This window comes from Canis lupus, chromosome 3 (assembly GCF_048164855.1).
Source record: "Canis lupus baileyi chromosome 3, mCanLup2.hap1, whole genome shotgun sequence".
Classification (NCBI taxonomy): Eukaryota; Metazoa; Chordata; class Mammalia; order Carnivora; family Canidae; genus Canis; species Canis lupus.
The window spans coordinates 75,529,217-75,553,007 of NC_132840.1; the positions used below are offsets into that span (position 1 = coordinate 75,529,217).

Genomic DNA, 23,791 nt, shown 5'->3' on the forward strand with positions numbered 1-23,791 from the left:
CTGAAAAGACTCTGTGTAAGTTAATGATGATACTCATGATCTCAAAGGAGAGTAATTTAGCAACCTCACAGGAGACTTTCCCAAAAGTGATGCTGTTCTAGACTGTCAATGAGAGCCTGTAATAAATGAGCTGGGATTTTTTTTGTTTTTTTTTTGTTTGTTTGTTTGTTTTGGAACTGCTTTTCTCAGTTCAGAAACAACGAATATCCAATTTATAATATCTGGCAGAGGCAATTAAAATAATTTAGAATTTACTATTTGGTTTGTCAAGGTACATCCAGGAAAGAAGAGCCACTTACTAAGGGTCCTCATGTGTTTAAGTTCTTTAATAAAAGTGGCAGTGTCCTAAGCTATATTTAAGAAGTTAATTTGAGATCTTCTTACATCACATTCTAGTGAATCATTTTTGGATTTTACACCACAACTGAACTCCCTGGTCCTTGTTTCTGTGGTTTTGTATTGCAAGGTCCGGAGGTTTAAAACTAATAACACCATGAAAATTCTCCATGAGTCATCCTGTCAGCTGTAGCTTCTGTTTGAATCTTTCTGATATAACTAACTAATGTTTATTGCCAGCTCTGCTAAGAACTTTTTATGCTTTAGATTTAAATCCTAATGAGAAGGTACAATGGTCGATAAATTTCAGGCTTTTTTTTTTCTTCTATTTCCATAGTTTTTAGTTCTTTTAGTGACTCTAAGCTAGACCAGTTATAAATTGTAGGTGGTTAAAGGATTTATGACTGGTGTTTTTGGGGGGAGAGGAGTGGTAGTGGTCATTACTACTTTTGGTTCTATGAATCTTACTGTCCAGAGATAGAAAGATTGAATTAACAGTTAGCTGAAGTCAGCAGTATGTTCTAAATCCCTATACTTAAGGGTACTTATGTATTACAGACAAATGCCCTTTTAGCTGTTTTGTTTGTTATTTTGTGAAAAATGATATAATACTAGAGCTAGCTAGTTCATATTCACATTGGAGTAATTTCAAACTTTAGTGTTGTGCTTTAGGCTATTTAAATTATTTTGAGGAAATAGATAAATAAAAAATTTGACTTATATCCAGGACATGGAATGCCTTAATCATTCTTGATACTCTAAAGGAGATACGGAAATAATGGACTTTCTTGCTAAGTGGCAGGTATGGTCGACAGTTTCACAGGCTTAAAAAAAAATCACTGACCCTACTTGCTAGGAAAATTAAAAGTTTGGGTTGTAACCTGATCTTTTCTCTTACCCTGCAGCATCTGGGAAGTTTGTTAACTTGAGTATTGACGTTAATTTTATATGACTTGGCAAGTTAAACCTATAGTTTCATCATTGGCTTTGAATTATGCATTTCTGTGGATTTTACTGAGCTAAAAACCTATGTGAACATTGTTAGTCTTTAAGTTTATTTTTCTTTTCTACTTAATTTGAAGTCTCTAAAATTCAGATTTTATTTTTGTTCTAGCAGCTAATAATAATTAAGTGGTTATGTATGTGCTAAGCAGTGTTTCTGATTTAATGCTTTGCATTTTCTAATTCTCAAAACAAATTTGTAAGTAGGAAGTAGTATTATCACTATTTTACAGATGATTGTTAGGTTAAGCAACATGTACAAGTGTAAGGACACCTTTTAAATCGCAAAACTAGACTATGAACCTTGTTATTTTGGGGCTTTTCCTGAGGAACTCCTATCCCTGAGGCCTTGAGATCACATGCAGTTTTTGTTGACTATAACAGTATTGGGAATGCTATATTTTTTGCATTGACGTTTGTTATCATTTTATGAGGATGGAGCCTTAGACTTAATCTGTGGTCCGTTTTGCAGAGTTCTTTGTCTAGAAACTCTCTGGACTGGCATGAATTCCAGTAAGCCAGTGGCATATTTCATTGATTCCAAAGTGCACGGGCTTTTCACCCTGCCGTTTAACATTGCTAAAATCAGGATGTATCTTACAATGGAATTTTTGAGAATTCTAAATTTAGTAGCTAACATTGTTTGCTAATGAAAACTTGCCTGCTATCCAGTATAGGTAAAATATCCTGAACTGAATTCTCTATGTTTCAATCATCCCATATGAAGAACCATCCTGAACCCAAATTCTTCATCATAACCAAACCCCCAAAAAACCATCTAATACCTTGAAGGAGAGGAGGGTAGATTAAGATTTGAGTGTGTTATCTCTCTTTTTCTTTCAGGACACTTCTCACAGGAGTAATGTCAAGGGCTGTCTCTTTTCTCACACACACACAAAAAAATCTATAACAGGAAAAAATGACTTCTAATAGTCTATATATTATAAGCAAACATATGATAACACAAACTTTGACAGCTGTTTGCAATTTTTTTTAATGTAAAAGAATTTCTGTTTTAACAGTCCTAAAGGGATATCCTGATTGGAAAATCATATACATGTATATATATTATAGAGTTAAATATGTGTATATGTATGGTTAAGCCTGGCTAAAACTGGAAGTTTTACCAAAGGAAGTATTATTTATTGAGTTAGAATTCTTTAATTATAAAATCACAACTCCCTTTACACTGTAATAACATATTGGGAGGAGTATGAAAATTAAAACTTTGGGGGAGCTTCTATATATTACTACATACGGGGTTAATATTACAGCCCAGAACTTATAAAGAAGAAGGCACCCTGAATCAAGTGAATAAATGTAATTGTGACCCTTTAGGCTCTTGTTTAGGATTTGTGGCATTCAAGTATGTTTAGTATCATAGGTAATCAAAAGTAAGAGCATCTAGTTATCTTACTCCAGTGGCTCACATTTCTGACAACACTTTGCTTTTTAAAACATGGTTCTTCATATTGGTACTTGGACTTTGTCTTACATCTGGAAACATACATACACACATATGTAAGTATGCACAAACATGTTCAATGTTGGCTAGATGTCCAAGCCGTCGATATGATATTTTCAAAAGCCACATACAGTTTAATTAAGCACATCTAATATAATTCAGCATTCAACTACAGCTCTTTCCCGTAAATATCTCACCAGAGGAGGTTGTCACAGTTTTATAATTGGGTACAGAATGGACAGGGACTTGAAAATAGAGGATTTTGTGCACCAGAATTCTTTCGTCAGCCTAGTGTTGGGCTAATTGTGGCATTTAATGATTGTAGAAAAAAGTATTGATTTAAAAATTTTTGTTTGAGAGAAGTTCTTCATCTGTTCTTTAAGAATATAGTAAGTAGATTTTGATAAACAAATTTTACTGCACAGGAGTCCTTGTTCTTCATCTTTTCATTCCATTTTTATCATCCTCTTTCCCCTCCTTTTCCATTCCCTCATAAGAGAAAGCTGCTCAGGAAGCTGGTTTACAATCACTAGTCTGGGAACTTCCGGGATTCTTTACCAGAATCTCCCTGGATGTTGCAGTCCCTGACGCAAGCAGCATTGTTTTGGGGTAGGAGTTTTTATAATGGCTATCAGGAAGAGTGGCTAAGGTTGCTAACTGCAGGTATTATCCTTTGTAGAAATCAGTTGGGAATTCTTTTCTGCCAACTTCTATATTCATTTCTAAATTAAAAAACATATTCCCACCTCCCCACTCCCCTAACAAGTAAGGATGGGCTTCCTATTTCTGACAATTTGATGATCTTTTGTCATCAGTATATTCTCTAGAGCAGTGTACTCTTATCCAGAATCTCTTTTCCTTATTATCCCTAACTTTGTTGGGAGTTAACATGCACTCATTATAGAAGTTTTCAGATTCTTTGTCTTTTTCTTTGGATCACTTTTGGCTTATATAGGAGTTAAAGGAGATTGTAATTAAACTTTTACTTTAGAGATTATTTTTTAACTAAACTGTCTCCAGGCCAAATAAAATAGCATTCAAGTATCATTGTTTTATGTTTGTTTCTTACTGTGTTTACTAATAACTTTAAAACAGTTTTGTTGATACTCTTAATAAACCCCATTTTTATTACCCAGGCTAAATAATACTCACATAAAATGCCATGGGTTGAGGTAATTTCTGAAATGACAGACCTGAAAAGAGGAATAGGAGGAAATTTGAAAACACTTGTAGACTTAGTGTTTATGTGTAACATCAAATTCTTCTCAAGGAGCCTCAGTAATATTTCTTTCAAAAAAGGCAACCAAGAGGAAATACAGTAGTTCTTAATAGCTTATAGAACCGAAGAAAGAAAAGATGTACCCTTTGTTTTCTACTTTTGGAACATAGTCTTTAAAAAAAAAAAAAGATTTTATTTATTCATGAGAGACACAGAGTGAGAGAGGCAGAGACACAGGCAGAGGGAGAAGCAGGCTCCATGCAGGGAACCTGATGTGGGGCTTGATCCCAGGACTCCAGGATCACGCCGTGGGCCCAAGGCAGGTGCTCGCTAAACCACTGAGCCACCCAGGGATCCCCCTGGAACATAGTCTTAATAACTGGTAGTACTGCAATGGTATTTTCTCTAGATTTCTATTATAAATGCTAAACACAAATAAATGAGAATTGTAATTTGAGGGAAGTAGACACAGATCCATAGAGTAATTAGCACCCAGATATCTTGGGGGATGGGGAGTAGTGATGGACAGGAAGAAACTTTCCTTGCTAGGAAAACTTAACGTTTTAATAGTAAGATATTTCTCTTTGCCTTAGTTTTTTAAAATCTGTAAAATGGATATAGGTTTATAGATCTCTTTTAGGATTAGATAGCACGTGTCAACAGTTTAGTACAGTGCTTAGTATCTAGTAAGCTCTCAATAAATTTAACTGTTGCTATTAGTATTTAGATTTTTACAAAGAGAACCTATACTCAGTGACGGTTCATGGTAAATGCACCTGCAATTTAAGATTTATCTAAGGAGATACTTAAAAATAGCATCCAGCTTCTTACTCATACTTACCCTGTTTGTTGAGTCTTGCTTTGGGTAAGTTAGCATAAGATGTAAATCTCTTATTCTGGTTTAGTAGAATGGCTAAATTTAGTAACAATCTTATAAGTGAAATAACTACATCTTTCTTTTTTTTCCCCCTTTGTTTCAGGTTTCCCCTCAAAAAACCTATAAGGTAAGTTGTTCAGTTGCCCTTCGTACGCTTAGGTTAAATCTTAATTAGAAGCATTCCTTCAAAATTATGGCGGATTTTTGTGGCTTTTGAAAATGTGGATTTAAGTAGTTTAAAATATCAAAATGTTTTACAAATTTAAAATATAACAGGTGTTGCATATTTTTTCTGGAAGACAGCTTTGTTTTGATAACATTTTCAATGTTTTTAATATAAGCATTTTAAAAGTTTGTTCAAATTGATAGTTAAGGTCACTCCCTATGAAGAGATTTAATTTTAAAATCTATTGTGACTGTTTCCAGTTGTGAGTAGCTTGAGGAGTGTAAATGGCTTGCCAGTTTTTGATGTGTTTTATCACTTGGGTAACTACAGCTGCCTTTGGTTAATGAACTTTGGCAAACTGAATCAGTCTTAATTACTTTAAGACAGTAAAGGAAAAAATCCAAAATGTTCAAATATGCCTGTGCATGAGCCATATCTCCATATGTATTCATATCCTGGAATTAAATGCCTTTTCCTCAGTACTTGTTCTCACTGCTCTCTCATCCTCGGTGTCATAAATATTATTTAAAATGTAGGTAGTATATCATTCCTAATTATGTTAGTGCTTTTATCAGTTTTAGTGACTGCATTGCATGGTCCAGGATACCAATGCTAACCTTGGCATTTCAGTTAATTAGTAGTGTATGTATCATAGTGAGGGCTTATTTGCTGCCCAACCATTATCTGATCAGTATAATTGGGTAAGCCATACAGAAAATAATAATTCTGGTGTCATCTGGGCCTGCCTGATTTCTGTAGCTAGAGGTCTAGTGAGGCTTGCCTAAGACTTTTTTTTTTTTTTTTTAAACTATTCTCATCCATGCTACATTAACACCGTGATTTTGAACCTGACCATAGTATATGTAGGTTCAGGTTGGGGAATGTGTTGAATTACTTTCAGGCACTGTTTTCTTACCTGTTTAATGGAAGTCATAACAACCTGTGAAAGCTACTGAAAGAATTTACTTCTAAGAATAAAATAGATTGTAATACTAAATCCCATTTCTAGGTTCTTTCTAGGAATAAAATAGATGTAATACTAAATACTAGTTTTATTATTTTTAAGCATTTTTTATAACCAAATAACTAGATTCCTTATTATACATAGCATAGACTGAATTTAAAACTTCTTGAAAAATATGAAAAAAAAATAAATCAAAAATAGATTTATGAGGATGTATAAGATTACTTGGATTCTCTTTGTAAGACACACTTGCAGTTTTTAAATTAAGATTTTATTCTCTTGGTTTGCTTACAGTAAATATTTGATTGCTTTGCTTTAATTTAGGCATGGGAGTATTTTGAACCGAGAGTCACCAACAGATAAGAAGCAGAAAGTTGAGCGCAGTGCATCACATGATTTTGATCCCACAGGTAAAACACTGTTTGTTCTTCCAAAGAATATTGAGAATAGTGCAGTTCAGAATAACTCAGCTGAAGCTGTATAACTACCTGAAACACCCAGGAGTTATTGTTTGGTCTACTTGTGATTCTCCTTCCTCTTCAGCAGTATAATATAAATCCTTTGCATTCAGGAGGAATGCAAGCATTTGTAACATTCAACAATTCCACTATGGAAACAATATTGTAGAGCGTCTTTTATTCAAAAATAACGATGATAATAAAAATCGTCATTATATCGTAATTTGGAGATTCTAGTCAGACCAAGGACTTGGCATTAAAATAAACCATTAAGTATGAGCGGTAGCATCTCATAAAATCAAAGCTATAACTACTACAGATTTCTATAGTCATTTAAAAATTCATGTGTGATCATGGTAAATTGGAGTATTAGATAAAATCCACATCAGAGATTCATGATCATCTAATTTTAGAGTCAGCAAATGAATAGGGATCCCTTTTTCTTCAGTCAAAAATATTCTGAGCTTAGAGACTCTTTTAAGTAATGTCGATCTTTCCTGAAATTTTCATGCTAGTAGACTTCTGACTATTTATATTCTTAATTTTATGCAAATAGATTGAACTCCTGTTGTAAAATATGTGTTTTTGCTTTCTCCTTTGTGAAATCATTCAGTATTTAATTTATAAAAAAAATGATAATTTTGCTTCTGCTACTTGAAGCTGATGTGTGTTCTTTGTACACATATAGTGTTACTCAGTTGTATGTTCCTATAACAAAAGGAAGTAAATGCTGAGGTCTTGGATACACAAATGAAATGTATCTTTTTACATATTTTTGTTAAGAAATGCTTTTTTTAATAGAGTATATTTTTTGTATCTAACTCAGATGTTTCATATTTTTAGTATAAATTGTTCTTTTGAAAAACTATTATAAATATTATCCAGGAAGGGAAGACTAAGAAGTGAATAGCTAATAATTTACCTGCATCTTGGGTCATGGGTAAAAATGAAATCCCAATCATTAATTTTAGGCTTTGTTGGTAGGGTATAGCTTCTGGATCTCCATTAAAAGAGAATTCTTTATTTCTCACACCTAATTTTAACATCATGGGGCTCAGAGGCTTTTATTTATATGATTAGTTATAGTCTTGCTAATGGGTTTCTGCCCTGTGTTCATATAATTATTAGAGTCTTGTTAGATTGGCCTCCTCTGTATTACTCTGCTGTGATGTGCCCATGTCCATAGACAGATTTGGTGAAGCAGTGTGCAGTGCTTCAAAATGAGGTTATGACAACTTTTAATGTCACCTCAATGATTGTCAGACGATATATTTTGTAGACTATTCACGTGTTGTTTTGTTTGAACATATTTTTATTGCACTGTCTTTTCTTCGATAAATCTTTAAAGTATGTCATTACTTGTGCTGTTCGTGACTGTTCTAAGTGCTATCACCTGTGATGTTCATACTTTGTGTTTGCACGATTTAACTTGATCATGATTCATTCTTTTTCCCCCCCATGAATTTTTTTTCCCCTTACATTGGTCTCCATATTTTCTATATCTCTCTCCTTTTCTCCCGCTCCTGTGCAGATAGCTCCTCCAAGAAGACAAAGTCTAGTTCAGAGGAGAGTAGATCCGAGATATATGGTAAGCTAATGTAGCCAATTCAGCCTTGCACCTTTGGAGCTTGCTTCATGCTGTTTTTTGTTTTGTTTTTTTGTTTTTTGTTTTTTGTTTTTTTAATAACTGCAGCCTTCCTTGTGTCTGCTCTGCATGGCATGGCAGGGAAAGGGAGCCTGGGGTTTTACTGTGGCTGCAGCTGGGGAACTGAAGGTTGCTAGAAACTAACATCGTAGAGTAAGAGTAGGCCACATGACCCATCTTCTCTTTCATCTTGCCTATGATGGGAAAGTGATGATGTCTCATATGTTTGAGTTGGGCTCCTTCACATAACATAGGTGGGCTTTGAATTCTTGTCATCTTCTTCTCGTGTCCCATTTGCCAAGTTTGGGTCATGTAGGATTTTATGGCGACCGGTCTTTCCCTCTAAGTGTAGCACTGGTGTGACTTAGAGGTGTTAGCGTTTCATTGGAATTTTTATTGGATTTTTTTCTTTGTTTCTCTTTATTGGCCTTACCGCCTGGAAATGCTGTTTGTATATGATTTATATACAATAGCAGAAATATCTTAGTATTTTATTTCTGTGGCTTCCAGAGTTTGTTTTTGCCTTTCAGAAGTTTCCCTGAAGCTTATTCTGAATGGGAAGATGTTAAAATGATACCTCTTCAGAATAATTTTCACAAAGAGCAGGTTTAATCTGAACAGTTAACTTTGGCAACAGATGATTGAAACACTAATATTTCTAGACTGTGTTCTGTCTCCCAAAGATAATATAAACCATGTTTGTGACGTTCATACATATTTTTCTCTTTCCTTTGCACAGTTTCACCTGCCCTCTTCCCTTGTTTTGGCATCCAATTAGTGCTTTGAGAAAAGCGAATAGGAGAAGCACTGCTTGGAACCATGACTTCTAAAATCATCTCTGAGAGACTAATAAGTTATTTCATTTTAAAAAGATTCCAAATTTGGCCTCAAAGGAAAATCAGGTCTTCTCTAAAAGAGCCAAAATTCTACCAAATGGAAGTTTCCCCAGATGTAGCTATTTCCTAGCCTGACATACATGAAAGGAAAAAAATACATGAAAGCACCCCTCCCCCTACTTGAAGACATTTTATAATTTATATCTCCTGACACTTGAGCCCATAGTATCACATATTTTTTTAATATTATGAGACCTTGGTGTTTGGTTTTAAACCAGCAAATGCTTCTGTGTTAAATAAATATAGTTCTCTGCTTTGGTTTTTGTGGCCAGTGCCTTTTTCTGTGTAGTCAAACCTTTTACAGTAGCTCAAGACGAAATGTGTACCATGCTGTATGGCATGGCAAGTTTGTGTTTTCTTCCTTCCAAAGTACTTGGCTCCTCGTAAGTAAGAAATAGCTTCTGGATTTCTCAAGACTCTGTCTTTCTGTTCTATATAAAGAGCTTCCTATGGTTTATTCTCTCCTTAGGAATGTGAACACTATCTTTATGGCTCCCTTCTTTTCCAGTAGCCTTTGCAATGTTATATTTCACCTCCCCCACCATTTTCCTAGATATGTGGTATGTATGCAAAAGCTTGCTGTTTGCTTTGGATGCCAGGATGTTTGCTTTGGATGATAGGATGATAGGTATGTATGCAAAAGCTTGCTGTTTGATTTGGATGTTAATATTTCGGTGATAGGAATATTAACACTAGTTCAGACATGCCATTCACTTGTTAGTAATAGAAACATTTTAAGTGGTAAATGGGGAAATAAGGTGTGGTTTCTTCGTATGTTTGTTTCTTGTAAACCCTCGAAATACCTTTTTTGGAAGCTCATGAGTCCTTAAAAAGCACTTATAAAAGGGATGACTTGATCAGAACAGAGTTAGCATGCACACTGAAATCTCTTTGACATTACAAATATTTTATCACCTGTGTGAATAGATTTCCTCAGACTAGTTAACAGAGAAGAAAAACAATCTCTAGGGAGTAAAAAAAAAAAAAAAAGCTTAGAAATAATGGATTATGATTGAATAGAGTCATAGTGCTGACATTGCTTTAGTGTAGGATCTCTTAACAAGCCCGTTTCTGACTTGAGATTTTACATCATCTTGGGGTCAAATTCACTAGCTCAATATTTAGATAAATGCTAGTTCTTCACTTACAAATGATTTATTTTGAATCTTCCTAGCTGTTTTTAGAGCTGTTTTATGAGATACATTTACTTTGCTCATTTTAAAAGAAAACCAAGTGTCTGTTTTGTGTTGTTCTTCTGTTAAGTTTCTGCCCAGTGCAGTAGATCAGTATTTATTCCATTTCTCTTTATTTTTCCCTCTATACCTTTTGGAATCTGTTGATCACCTGCAGATCATGTTTCTGATCTACAATTTTAATTATACTTAATTTTCTATTTTTTTCATGAAAATCATAATGGAGAAATTTTGTGGACTTTTGTGGAATAGGAGAGAGTTAGCGAGGGAATTTGGAGTTTGACTGCAGCCTTTTCCTGCCTTCTGTCTTAGATTCATGAAGAGATTCTAGCTGATAGTATTATGTACAAAAAAGCTATGTCTTTTTGAAACTGTTTTAATCTGCTGGGGTTCTTATAACAAAATACCAGAGACTTGGCTTAAATAACAGAATGTATTTTCTCTCACTTTTAGAGGGTAGAAAGATGAGATCAGGGTGCCAGGTTCTGGTGAGAGCTCTTTCCTGGCTTGCAGACAGCTACCTTTTTGCTTTGTGCTCACATCGTCCTTCTTTGGTGCAAGTACATGTAGAGAGAGAAGTCTTTCTGGTGTCTCTTCTTATAAAAGGACACTAACCGCATCATGAGGGCCCCATTCTTTTTTTCAATTTTTTAAAAAACATTTTAGATATTTATTCTTGAGGGACACAGAGAGAGAGGCAGAGACACAGGCAGAGGGAGAAGCAGGCCCCCTACAGGGAGCCCGATGTGGGACTCCATCCCAGGACTCCAGGATTATGCCCTGAGCCAAAGGCAGATGCTCAACCACTGAGCCACCTGGGTGTCCCAAGGGGGAGGCCCCACTCTTATGACCTCATCTAATTCTAATTACCTCCCTAAAGCCCTGCCTCCAAATACCATTACGTTAATATTAGGGGTTAAGGTTCAGTGTGTAAATTTGGAAGGGGGCGTAAATAGCAGTCCATGGCAGAAGCAAACTGCTAATACTTGCACATTCCTGGTTTTCTGGAATATATTCCTTCAGAATATATTTTTTAAAAAATCTTACCTTTTTTCAATTCAGTTTTCTCAGATGTATAAAGGTGAAAGTCATCAAGCTCTTTCTGCTTTCTTCAGCCTGGCAGAGAGCATTCTGCAGCATGAACCTTCTAAGTCCTCATAGATCCCTCGCCTCTTAACCTCTTGAAGTCTGACTTCTGAACACATGCTATCTGGAAGGTGAATCAAAAGATCCTGCTTGAAATCTGTTAACTTTTTCTCAGTTCTCACCTTCCTCTGAACAGATTGGCAATGCTGATGCCCTTTTTTGGCTCCTGTAATATTACATCAATCTGGTTCTTTTCTCTCTGCAACTGTTTTGTCTTTTCTGTACTTGGCTGCTTTTCCCCTTTTATAGATGGAGGCATGGCCTGCGTTTCTGTCCTTGATCTCTTCTGCTGTTTCCAGTCTTATATTTTTAACTGTTTACTGAATACTTCCACCCTAACCATCTTTCAAATTCAGAATGACCAGTGTGAAATTCATCATTTTTCCCTGTGGCTAGAAATCCATCTTTCTCATGATTCCCACCATTCTTTTCATGGCACTGCCTTTCTGCCATTCCCCTTGTCTTGGTTTCTTAAAGTTTTCTCTGACTACTGCCTTTCCCTGTCCTCAGCGGTTTGCCAGGCACCATTGATTCTACCACTTTCTTTCACTTTAATTTCACAGTGATTCCCTTCCCTTTCTCCATTAGATATATTTTATTAAAGTAAGGATTTGGTCATTCACTTATGAGGCAAGTACAAATGGTTAATTAAGTTGTGCTATAATTTGTTTCTGGTTTATCATTCTCTCTTAATCCACTCCTATTACTTCTACTACCATTTACCTAAAGGCACCAGCCGCTCCTCCACATTTTCCCTTTCCAAATATGGCTTGGGGGTTCTTTCTTTGCTCATGCCATTCCCATTGTCTTGAATGGCTTACCCCCTATAACTCCCCATCCTACAAGGCCCAGTTCAAATACTGCCTCCAACACAGGACTTTCCTAGGTTTGCCCCCTTCTCTGTTGTCTGACCTCTGACATCCTGCTTTGTATCTAGTTATTTGTGTTTCTACCCATCTTTGCATCTCCCACAATGCCTGACACAGCAGAGGCTCTCGTTAAATGAATTTTGAATGAATGATTATTGATATTAGAGTGAAGCATTTTAGTAAGGAGAACTAATAGAATACAATGTTGACTCATCTTGATTGGATTTTTCTTCTCTTCAGAAAGATTTTAAGGTATAAGAAAATGTAACTTAGAAAAGAGACTTGCTGCTGGTAATAGTCTAAAAGGATGAAATCAGCCCACTTGGAAGTTAAAGCTTCCTCTTGCTTGGCAGCATTGTACATTTAGAATCCAGAAGCTTCTTAATCAAAGGATTATCTGAGGTCTTACTCATAAAACATGTATGTCTGGCAGCAGTTTAAAAATGAGCTGTTTTTATGAGGTTGCACATGGTCTTTTTCCACACCCTTCCCTGAAGCTAATTCTTGAGAGGTGAGACTTTGAGAAGTTTGGTCATGTAATAAAATCAAAGGTGAAGAATGACTAGTGTGCTTTCACTAGAATGAATGTAGTAGGGAAGGTTCAGTATGCTGCCCTGTGTATTTAACCTTCCATTTTCAGGAATTTGCTTTTTGGTACTGTCGCTGTTGTTTTGTTTTGTTTGTTTGTTTTTTCCCAGGAATGTATCATAGTGAATTCTGAGAGTATTTTCTCCTCTTTTTCAAAGTACCTTTTTATGACTTCTTCTCCCCACTCCAAAGCTTTACAAAGGCTTAATTTCTTTCACTTTCAAAATACCATCCTTGGTAATTATCTTTTGAATAAAAAACAGTCATTTTATGTTGGTTTCAAATACCACACTGTCATAACAAGGAAAAGAAATGTCCTTTGTTAGAAAGAGAATATAAAATTTAGGAAAGGATAGTATTTATATAAACTTTTATAGAACATTTTTACTTCACCAATGATATGAAGCATGATATCTATTATTAGCTTCCAGGTGAAATAGCATAATCCTTAAAAGACAGGAAATAAAGAAAAAATGTATTTTTAACTAGAGGAGTTTTTTTAGGGTAGAAGAATCAGATTGTTTTAGTTAGAAATTAGGCAGGGCAGTAGGTTAGTGTCCTGAAAGTATTTCTCTACTTTGCATGGTTTTCAGGACAATGATTTTACTTTTTCCTAAGAAGTAATTGAGTATGATTAAAATTTCCTGTATATAAAATAAACTCAAATTTTACTTAGTAAATATTCATTCAGTACCTCTTGTGTGTCAGGCACTATGACAAGGGATAGAGAGACAAAGATGATAGGATCTGCACCTGCTTTCTAGAAGTTCACAGTCTAACACAAAAGAATTTTAATAGATTTTGGTAATTACATGAGATATGCAGTTACCAATACTCCATATGCCCTTACAAAGTAGACAGTTGTGAAAAAAAAAAAAAACAAAAACTCCTATGGCACTAAGAACAATGAGAATGGAGAAATATTACCATGACCAAGTTTTAGGAGAGGTTGTTCCTTATCATTATCTCATTTGTTGGATACTCTGCCTGTCTTCACACATAGTGCTTGGATACAGCTCACATTAAAGTGATTTGTGACCTTATAAAAACTCATATTCAGAGGTAAACACATTGTATGGTAATTCTAACAGACAATAAGTGATCTAGCAAAGCCAACAAACAAATCGTAGACTATACATGTGTGTAAAAACCAGGAAAAGTGAAAATGATGGAAAGTGTTGGCTGCATGGTTGGTTTTAATTAATAAAATGTGAAAATGGCTATTTTTGGAGTTAGGTAGGGCTTTACTTTTCACTTTATCTTCTTTCATAAAACATATAAAGCCTGTTATCTGTCCTATACTCTGATTTTTCATTAGATATTGCCATTGTCATAGACATTCCCTGTGTCTCTGTGGTCCTTTCCTGCCAAGATTTTAAATTCTTCAAGGGCAAAGATGTTTAGTAGTTTTGTATTCCTCACAAACTGCAGTGTTAAATAACTGGTAGACAGTTGTTCAGTGCAGATTTGCTAAAACAAAAAAGTAGTTTTTTGTTTGTCAAAAAGAACATTTCAGCGATGTGTTAATTTAGTCTTGTTGGTGTATCCATGATTTCAATGTGAAGTATTGGTGATTCCAGTGTTAAGGGTGTGAAAGGTGGAATTTATCCTCTGTGATGGGTTAAAACACCTTGTGGTCTATAACAAGTAGAACATTTCTCTCAAGGAAAAAAAAAACATTTTATTTTATTTTGAATGGGAAGGAACATAATAGATCTAAGCATTTGAAAGACTGGATTTCTGAATTTTGAATGGCATGACAGCTTAGTTTTTACTTAATTATAACTGCAATTCCAAGTTGATGCACATGGCATAGATTCCTACTACAAAATAGTATCATTAATTTGAAATATGTAGATTCTGAATTGGCTGTATATGTAAGGCATGTTTTCCTTTTGTATTGTTCTAGTGATTCTTATATGTTAAAGTACATCAGATTCTCAGATTAGCAGATAGAATAATAATAAATGGACACTATAGTGGGGTTGAGACGAGAAACACGAATAGTATATACACATAGCACTTTCTCTGTTTCCTCCTTTTCTTTGGCCTCATCTCCTTTTGATGTAGAGTTAAGAGGGAAAGTTATCAGGCTGGGCAATTTTGAATTATGGAAAACAGGTTTGCAGTATTTTGAGGTAATCCTACTACATTTACTCAATTTTTAGCAGTTTATTAGGTCCTAGGGCATATTTGCTAAAATTGACTTCTGTGATATTTTTCTCATAATGACCTCCCTCTCTGAGCTTCCATCCGTCTCTAGACTCTTGGCTTTTTCCCATTTTTATTAATTTACAAGCAATTTTAAAAATTTTCCTTTGGTGTCTAAACATTTGCCAGTTCCTGAAATTGTAAATGAGGACAGAGCCCCTACATTCTTGAAGCATATCATCTAGTGAGTGGATAAAAACAATAGGTATCAATTGTGAGTGATAATGAGTGAAAATATCAGTGAGGGTGACAAAACATGAGAGACACCTAACTCTGGGAAATGAACAAGGGGTAGTGGAAGGGGAAGTGGGCAGGGGGGGGGGTTGGGGTGAGTGAGTGATGGGCACTGAGGGGGGCACTTGGCAGGATGAGCACTGGGTGTTACATTATATGTTGGCAAATTGAACTCCAATAAATTTTTTTTTTTAAATTGTGAATGATAATGATAGTAGGGGAGTAAATAGAGGGCACTGCCGGGCTGGGGGGACCTAACCTGGTCTGGGTATTTAGGAAAAGCTTATAAGAGAAGGTGATTTCTTTCTTCATACCTTCTTGCTGTCTCCTATATTCTAAAGTTGCCTTCTTAGAAGAAGCCCTGCTCCATAATATTTCCCTTCTCTGTTCCTTCCCCATCCAAAACTAATTTGCTTGTTTGTTAAAACAAAACAAAAAACAAAACAAAACAAAAAAAATTTAGACAAAGACGTAAATGAGGATTCATCTTTTTACTTTGCAGTAACAATAGGAGTTTAACATAAAAGTTTTTTTTTTTTTCTCAAAGATTTTATTTATTCATGAGAGACACACAGAGAGAGGCAGAGACAAAGGCAGAGGGAGAAGCAGGCTCCTCGAGGGGGAGCCGATGTAGGACTCAATCCCAGGACCCTGGGATCATGACCTGAGCCAGAGGCAGATGCTCAACAACTGAGCCACTCAGGCATCCCTAACATAAAAGTGTTTTTAATTGATTTTTTAATTGATGGCGTGGTTAGATGAGTAATATATTTCTGAGCAGGTAAATCCAAAGGCAGTGTACCCCTAATCATAATAAAATACTTAACACTTATGAATCTTTATTTGTATTTATCAGGGATTAAGCTAAATACTTAATATATATTATATTCAAGTGAAATACACAAATGTACAGCATGCATAAGTGAGGGGAGTGCAAAGGAAGAGAGAGAAAGAGAATCTTGAGCAGACTCCCCACAGAATGTGGGCCTGACATGGGGCTTGATCTCACAACCCCAAGATCATGACTGGAGCCAAAATCAAGAGTCAGACACTCAACTCACTGAGCCACCCAGGTGCTCCAAAACATAGCAAACTCTTACTGCCCACTCTGCCTCCCTCATTTTTTACAAGCATCTTCTTATTTACAGGGATCAGAAAAATAGTCTATTTAAGAAGCCTAGTGGCTTAACACAGCAAACCCCGACATTAGAAACCTCTAATTCACTGATTTTCATTCAGCATAGGAAGTGGGATGGGAGAAGGATATAGTATGGGAAATACATATATTATGTTACAAGTATCTTGATTTTTATGTTGAAGTCACAGTATCTTATTTTGAAACTTTAAATAATTGTAAAGGAGATCATCAAATGTTTGTTTCTAAAACTGAATGTGGATTTTAAAAGATTTTGGTAAAACATTGTCCTTATTCTATTCTGAGTCTCTAATTCTGGGTCTCTAATTCTTATATTTATTGTATTATGTACCAGGAATTTATGAAGAATGCTTCCTCCTTGATTTTATGTATTATATCTATTCTAATTATAGTTTTCCCCAATTACTTGAAGGATGCAAGTCAAAGACTGAATTCTGTGAGGTTTAGATTGTCTTTCCTCTGCCCTCATTACAATGTACTATTTTGTGGGTGTGGTCAATTTGCTAATTCAAATACTGTTTGGTGTTTAGTAGTCTCTAGAATTGAAGGTTACTAATTGATGTGATGTGTTGATGTGGAAGGTCAACTTTCTTAGGTACAACTTACATAAAATAAGCTGTCCTTTTAAGGGTGCAGTTGGATGAGTTTTGACAGAGGAATGCACTCATGTAACCGTTACCTTAATTAAGATAAAGAACATTTCCATCACCCCAGAAAGTTCCTTTATGTCTCTTTGTGGTCATCCTCACCCTTCCTCCCCTTGTCCCTAGGCAACCACTAATCTGCTTTTTGTTACTATCCTTTAGTTTTGCCTGTTCTCCACTGGAATCATATAGTATGTACTCTGTTTTGTATCTGCTTTCTTTTGCTTATTAGCATGATGTTTTTGTGATTCATCCATGTTTGTTGCATGTGTTAGTTATTCCTTTTTTTCCCTTGCTAAGTAATATTTTATTATAATGGATGTATGACAGTTTATCTGTTCATCCGTTGATAGATCTTAGAGTTGTTTCTAGTTTTTGGCTCTGAGGAACAAAACTACCATAAGTATTTGTGTACCAACCGTTATGCGGACATGCGTTTTCATTTCTCTTGGGAGTGAAATTGCTGGGTCATGTGTAAATGTATACTTACATTTATAAGAAATTTCTAAACTGTTTTCCAAAGTGTTTGTATGGTTTTACACTCTTACCAGCAATGCGTGAGAGTTCCAGTTGTTCCACATCCTTGTCCAGCATTTGGTACTATCAGTCTTTTTATTTTTAGCCATTCAAGTTAGTGTATCTCATTGTGGCTTTAGTTTTCATTTTCCTGATGACTGCAGTTGTTGAGCATCCTTGCATGTGCTTTTTGGCCATTTGGGTATCTTTATTTGTTCTGTGTTTATTCAGATCTTTTGTTCTTTTTTTTTTTTAATTTATTTTTAAATAATCTTTATGCCCACATAGAGCTCAAACTCACAACCCCAGGATCAAGAGTGGCACACTCTACTCACTAAGCCAGCCGGGTGCCCTGAAATCTTTTGTTCTTTTTAAAATGTGTCCCCCGTTATTGAACTGTAGAGTTGTTGTTTTTTAAATATAATCTGATACAACTCCTTTATCAGATATTTGTATTATGAATATTTTCTTCCACTCTGTACCTTGCCTTTTCGTTTTCTTATCAGTTTCTTTAAAGGAGAGTGTATTTAAAATTTTGAGTACAATTTCCTAGTTTTTTTCTTTTATGGCTGGTGCATTTTCCATCCTAAAAGATCTCTGCTTACCTAAGATCTTGACTTTTTTTCCTATATTTTCTTATGAAGAAAAGTTGTAGCCTTTGTGTTTAGGTCCATGATTTTTCTTAAGTTAATTTTTTGTGTAGGCTTATGAATAAGGTTCATAGTTCGTGTTTTCTGTACTGTGATGCACTTATTCCAGGCTTTCATTTGTAGTAGGCTCACATACCTGTGACATTTCATTAACAGCAAGAAATACATGTATTCATTAATATGCAATCTTTAACATATCCTTCATTTTATACATCAGACTTATTTAAAAGCATTTACATAAAAAATGCTGTTTGTGTAAAAATCTTTATTTTGAAGAAATTTTTATTTTCTAATCATCACTATACTTGCATTATTTATCATGTTTTATATATTGATTTTTGGTGAAACACTTAGATCCTGCAAAGCTAAAGTATTAAATCTCTGGCTAACACAGAGTTCAGGATCTTCAGATCTTGATCTGTGATCAGACAGCCCTGGGTACAAATCAGGGTTCTGTGATGGGACATTCCTGTTCCTTTGGTTGTGGTCCTCTTTCTTTTACCTTGCCTTGACTACTTTTGTTTGCCGTTTGGTAGAAGGAAAACAAACTCTCCTGTAGAAATCAGGTAAGTACGTGAAAGGAGTGAAAGAATTGGTTGAGTTCAAAGGTTCTTTCTTGATCTTCTCTATTTTTTTCTCCTCTTTATTTTTTCTATGAGCCAATGCCTTTCTTGTCTTTGAACTTGTTCTTTCTCCCTTTTGGGAGAAGAACTGCCCATGCTCTGCAAGTACCTCCTTTCTTTATATAGTCTTTTTCTGAGAGTGAGATTGGATTTCTCTGGGGTTTACATGGGATGCTTTGAGCCTAATGTCCCCAGATGTTAGATTTTCTTGGGTTTAAACACCAGTGAGAGCACTCAAAACAGAGGGCAGTGGGGAGGATTTCATGTTACAAATAAATAGCAAGGATGCAAACAGGCCTTCCTTCTGTCTCCTAATACTTCATCTGTTCTACTTTGCCATAGCTGTTTTTAAATCTTGGAGCAGTTCTACTCTACCTGTCCAGCGAGAAACCAATATATATGACGCTTTGTGATATTCTTGCATTTGTTTTGTTTATGGGGTTAGTTCTCTGGTTTGTGATACTGGTTTCACATGCCATCTTGTGTTTCTCCAGATAGAATATAGTTCTTTACAGTTCGTTACTAATATGTCATTATGTCTTTTTCTCTCTCCCATTTTCTCTTCTCTCTTTACCCTGTGGTTCTTGTGCAGGTCTGGTTCAGCGTTGTGTGATCATCCAGAAGGATGACAATGGATTTGGGCTGACGGTCAGTGGAGACAATCCAGTCTTCGTACAGTCTGTCAAAGAAGGCAAGGCATTTTTAAAAAAAGTCTTGTCACTTGGGAGCAGAGTTAAGAATAGAAAAACTTAATGTCTATTGCCTAGAATAAAATAATCACATACATTATACAGGTCATAATGGTCCATTGTGTTAGATTGTCTTTAGTGTCATTTATAGACATGAATTCTCCCCAATTGATTTTCTTTGTACTTACTAGAAAGAAAACAGCCTTAGTTTTAGAAACTATATGACTCCTTGTTTGTGTTGCTTTTTGATGTATAAAGCAACTTTATACATCAAAAAGCAATACAAAGTTTATAGAATTTTATAGAAGTTTATAGAATTTTATTTCTTCCTGGCACCAGAGATATTTTTAGACCAGATTAAAGAAATGGTTATATGCACCAAAACACCTACTTTTCCCAAAATGACAGTAATAGTATATTCTATTACATATATTGAATACATTCTTTATGCTGTAATTTGAGGTAGGTATTTTTTATCCCCATTTACAGGGGATATTGAGGCTTAGAGTGAAAAAAAAAAACAACACATAAAACCAATCCATGGTCACACAACTAGTGAGTGGCAGAGGCACATGTTTTTTAACCATTTGGCTATACTGCCTCTCCTTCAAGAAAATTATCGGCACATGCAAATGATTTACATTTTAAGTAATTAATTTCTCTTACAGATGGAGCAGCCATGCGGGCTGGGGTACAGACAGGTGATCGAATCATCAAGGTAAGGAAAAGACTATTACGGAATTTATGATAGATTTTAAAACAGCATATATTAACTGTATTTGATTTTTTTCACTTGGATTTTTATAAAAAGCAGTGCATTATATATATTTGTTGACTATAAAAAACACTTCATTTATTTTAAAATTAGTATTACTCTTTACTGAAGGGCATAATAAAAGGCATGAATAAATGGAGTCATGTGTATTCTTAGATAGGAAAGTAACTCATTGTGATAAAGACCATTTCTTTCCAAACTACTCTGTTAGCAAGAAAGTCTCATCAGAATATATTAATATGACTGGGGAGATGTGTTATTATTTGTCAAACTCATGAGTCTTCCAAATGAATTTTACAGAGGTTTAAGAATAGCTTAAGAAAAAAAATATTATATATATGGGTATGTGTGAGATGAGATGGTAGGGATTAATTCAAAGCAAGTTGCTCTAGTCTAGGTATAGGCCTGTCCGTCCAGAAACAGGGAGGAGTGGAACGATCAGTCATTACTCTTGAGATGTTGAATAATTTGAATACTTAAAATCAAATTATTATATAGGAAAAGGCACCATGAGTATTTACAAACAACTATCTAGAAATAAGTATTTGAAGTTTCAAATACCTACTACAGAGTAGAATGCCTTACTTGTAAAGAGAGAGCACTTTTAAATTCCTAAGAGAATAATAAATAAATAAATAAATAAATAAATAAATAGCCTAATCAAAACAAGGTGAAGAATTTTATCAGGCTCCCCAAAATAATTGAAATAAATAATATATTAAGGAGGATAGGTCTCATCTCATTAATAACAAAGAAGTAGAAATTAAAATGATAGCTTAAGGGGTACCTGGGTGGATCAGTTGGTTAACATCCAGTTCTTGGTTCTGGCTCGGTCATGATCTCTAGGTTGTGAGATTGAGCCCTGCATTGGGCTCTGAACTGGGCCATTGAGCCTGCTTAAGATTCTCTCTTTCCCTCTACTTCTCACCCCCTTTTCTCTCTCCCTCTCTAAAGCATAAAATAAAATAAATAAAATGATAGGTGAAAATATATTTGGTTGTCAGAAATTTTAAAGATTATTGATAATATAACTTTGGCATGGCTTGGGCATGGTAAAATGGCTAGTCTCATAAACTTGTGAGTATAAATTGGGTAAACTCTATTTGGATGTCAATTTGTGAATGTATCAAAAATGATATACTATTTATTTTATTTTATTTTATTTTATTTTATTTTATTTTATTTTATTTTATTTTATTATTTAATTTATTTTATTTTATTTTTTTAAAGTGAGAAGGAGAGCAGGGCAGGGGCAGGGGCAGGGATAGAAGGAGAGGGAATATATTGAGCAGGCTCCACACCCAGCAGGGAGCCTGATGTGAGGCTAGATCGCATTACCTGGAGATTATCACCTGAACTGAACCCAAGAGTCACATGCTTAATTGACTCTGCCACCCAGGTGCCCCCCAAATTACATACTTTTAGAGAAATATATAGCTTTTGACCAGCAAGTTTGCTTTTAGGACTTACCTAAGGAAATAAGTGTATAAATGTGAACTGACATATGTATAGGGAAATTCATTTCAGCTTTGTCATATTGAAAATTTGTGCGGGCACCTGGGTGGCACAGTTGGTTAAGTGTCTGACTCTTGGTTACAGCACAGGTCGTCCTCTCAGGGTAATGGGATGGAGCCCAACTGGGCTCTGCACTCAGCATGAAGTCTGCTTAAAAAGATTCTCTCTCCCTCTCCCTCTGCCCCTATTCCCTGCACTCACTCACTCTCTCTCTCTCAAATAAGTCTTAAAAAAAATTGTAAACAGTTCAAATGTGCATAAATGGAGGGCTAGAAAAAGAAATTACATTTCGTTCACAGATGTTAAAAAGAATGGATTAGGTCTATGTGTATCTATATTGAAAGAAAACCATATACAACAAAAAAGTATTTATGTGCAGAAAAAAAGGCAATTATAATATATGTGTGTATATATATGTGTCTATGCCTGTGTCTGTGTATCTGGTGTGTGTATCCTAGAACATTGTCTCAGAGATTAAACTTCATGATTAACAGCTATCATCTCTGGTAGGCATGACTAGTATCTTTTTACTGCTATTTTAGACACTGATATATTTGAACTTGTAAAGATTAGCATTACCCATGTCAAGGAAAATAGCGTTGGTTCCATGTTTAAGAGTTTTTCTTCATTTGGGTTAGTGGAAGTTTTGGATAACATTTCTTGCAGTTAGCCTATCTGAAAATTAGTTTTCTTTGTAAAGATTAGGTCATGGTTGGAAAACTTAAAGTAGAGTGAGTATTGTTAGGGAAATAATGCTTATTTTTTTATCTTTTAAAAAAATCAGTATGATTTTGAATCATGATTGAAAATTCATGATTGATTTTTGAATTTGTAGTTAAAAGCAAAATGGTCTTTTTTGTTTGCAAGAACCCTTCACTGTGAAGGACTTATAAAACCTGTTGTATAATATGTTTTGTTATTTTTCATGATAAGTTATAATATCCTTTAAATCAAGGCATTGTTTTATATTCAAGTTCATTTTGTTGCCAAGTTTGCTGAGTACACCTTATAGAATAGTGATAAAAGTGAATATTGAATCAAATATATACATATTTTAATATAGTTCTGTGTACTATATTCTAATCGGTTGTATTATGTACAATAATTTCTAAGGTCAATATAGCCATTCTCAATGGAATGTGTCTGACATTTTTTTATTTTCTTACAGGTGAATGGAACTCTGGTGACTCATTCAAACCATTTGGAAGTGGTGAAGCTAATCAAATGTAGGTGAATTTTATTCTCAGTTTTAATTAGTTTCTGAATCCTTTAAAGGAAGGATCAAAAAACATTTATGTAATAAGCCAGATAGTAAAATATTTTAGGGTTTGTGGGCCTTACCATCTTCTATTTTCTCATGATTGCACAAAAAGCCATTTGCAAATGAACAGTTGTGGCTGTATCTCAATAAAACTTTGTCAGGGATCCCTGGGTGGCTCAGCGGTTTAGCGCCTGCCTTCTTCCCAAGGCATGATCCTATAGTCCCAGGATCGAGACCCACATCGGGCTCCCTGCATTGAGCCTGTTTCTCCCTCTGCCTGTGTCTCTGCCACGGTCTCTCTATGTCTCTCATGAATAAATAAATGGAATCTTTTTTTTAAAAAAAAAAATTATTTTGTTAAAACAATCTGTGGGCTGGATATAGCCTCTTGGCTAGAGTTTGCTTTAACTCTGCATTAAAGGAAAGTCTGAAGTGAAAATCCCTAATTTACTAATAACTATATTTTATCTGCTTCATATATGTGGTAGATGATAATATCTTGTCATTCTTGGTAACATGGAAGGCATATATTTGAACGACATGCATGAGTCATCTGAGGGGGAAGAGATAGAGAATTCACATGGAATGGCCCAGATGAACTGAAATGGAACTTTAAAAATCATCCAGCATAGTCATGTTTCCTCAAATAAGTAAATCATAAAATAAAATCCAGGGTAATGATCTCTTGGAAAT

The 23,791-nt window shown here is 35.0% G+C and overlaps 1 protein-coding gene across 10 annotated transcripts in view; it reads left to right on the forward strand.

Moving 5' to 3' along the window:
- ARHGEF12 (Rho guanine nucleotide exchange factor 12) overlaps positions 1–23,791 on the forward strand; it is a 151,388-nt gene that overhangs the window by 67,443 nt on the left and 60,154 nt on the right. For 7 of the 10 annotated variants that reach the window (XM_072822386.1, XM_072822387.1, XM_072822381.1 and 4 more), the window contains exons 2-7: positions 5,003–5,026; positions 6,354–6,439; positions 8,019–8,075; positions 19,451–19,549; positions 20,216–20,265; positions 23,006–23,063. In XM_072822386.1, the coding sequence (XP_072678487.1) occupies positions 20,227–20,265; positions 23,006–23,063 (97 nt within the window). In that variant the 5' untranslated portion in view covers positions 5,003–5,026; positions 6,354–6,439; positions 8,019–8,075; positions 19,451–19,549; positions 20,216–20,226. The remainder of the gene's footprint in view (positions 1–5,002; positions 5,027–6,353; positions 6,440–8,018; positions 8,076–19,450; positions 19,550–20,215; positions 20,266–23,005; positions 23,064–23,791) is intronic. The other 3 variants (XM_072822389.1, XM_072822383.1, XM_072822390.1) reach the window with 1 other exon arrangement.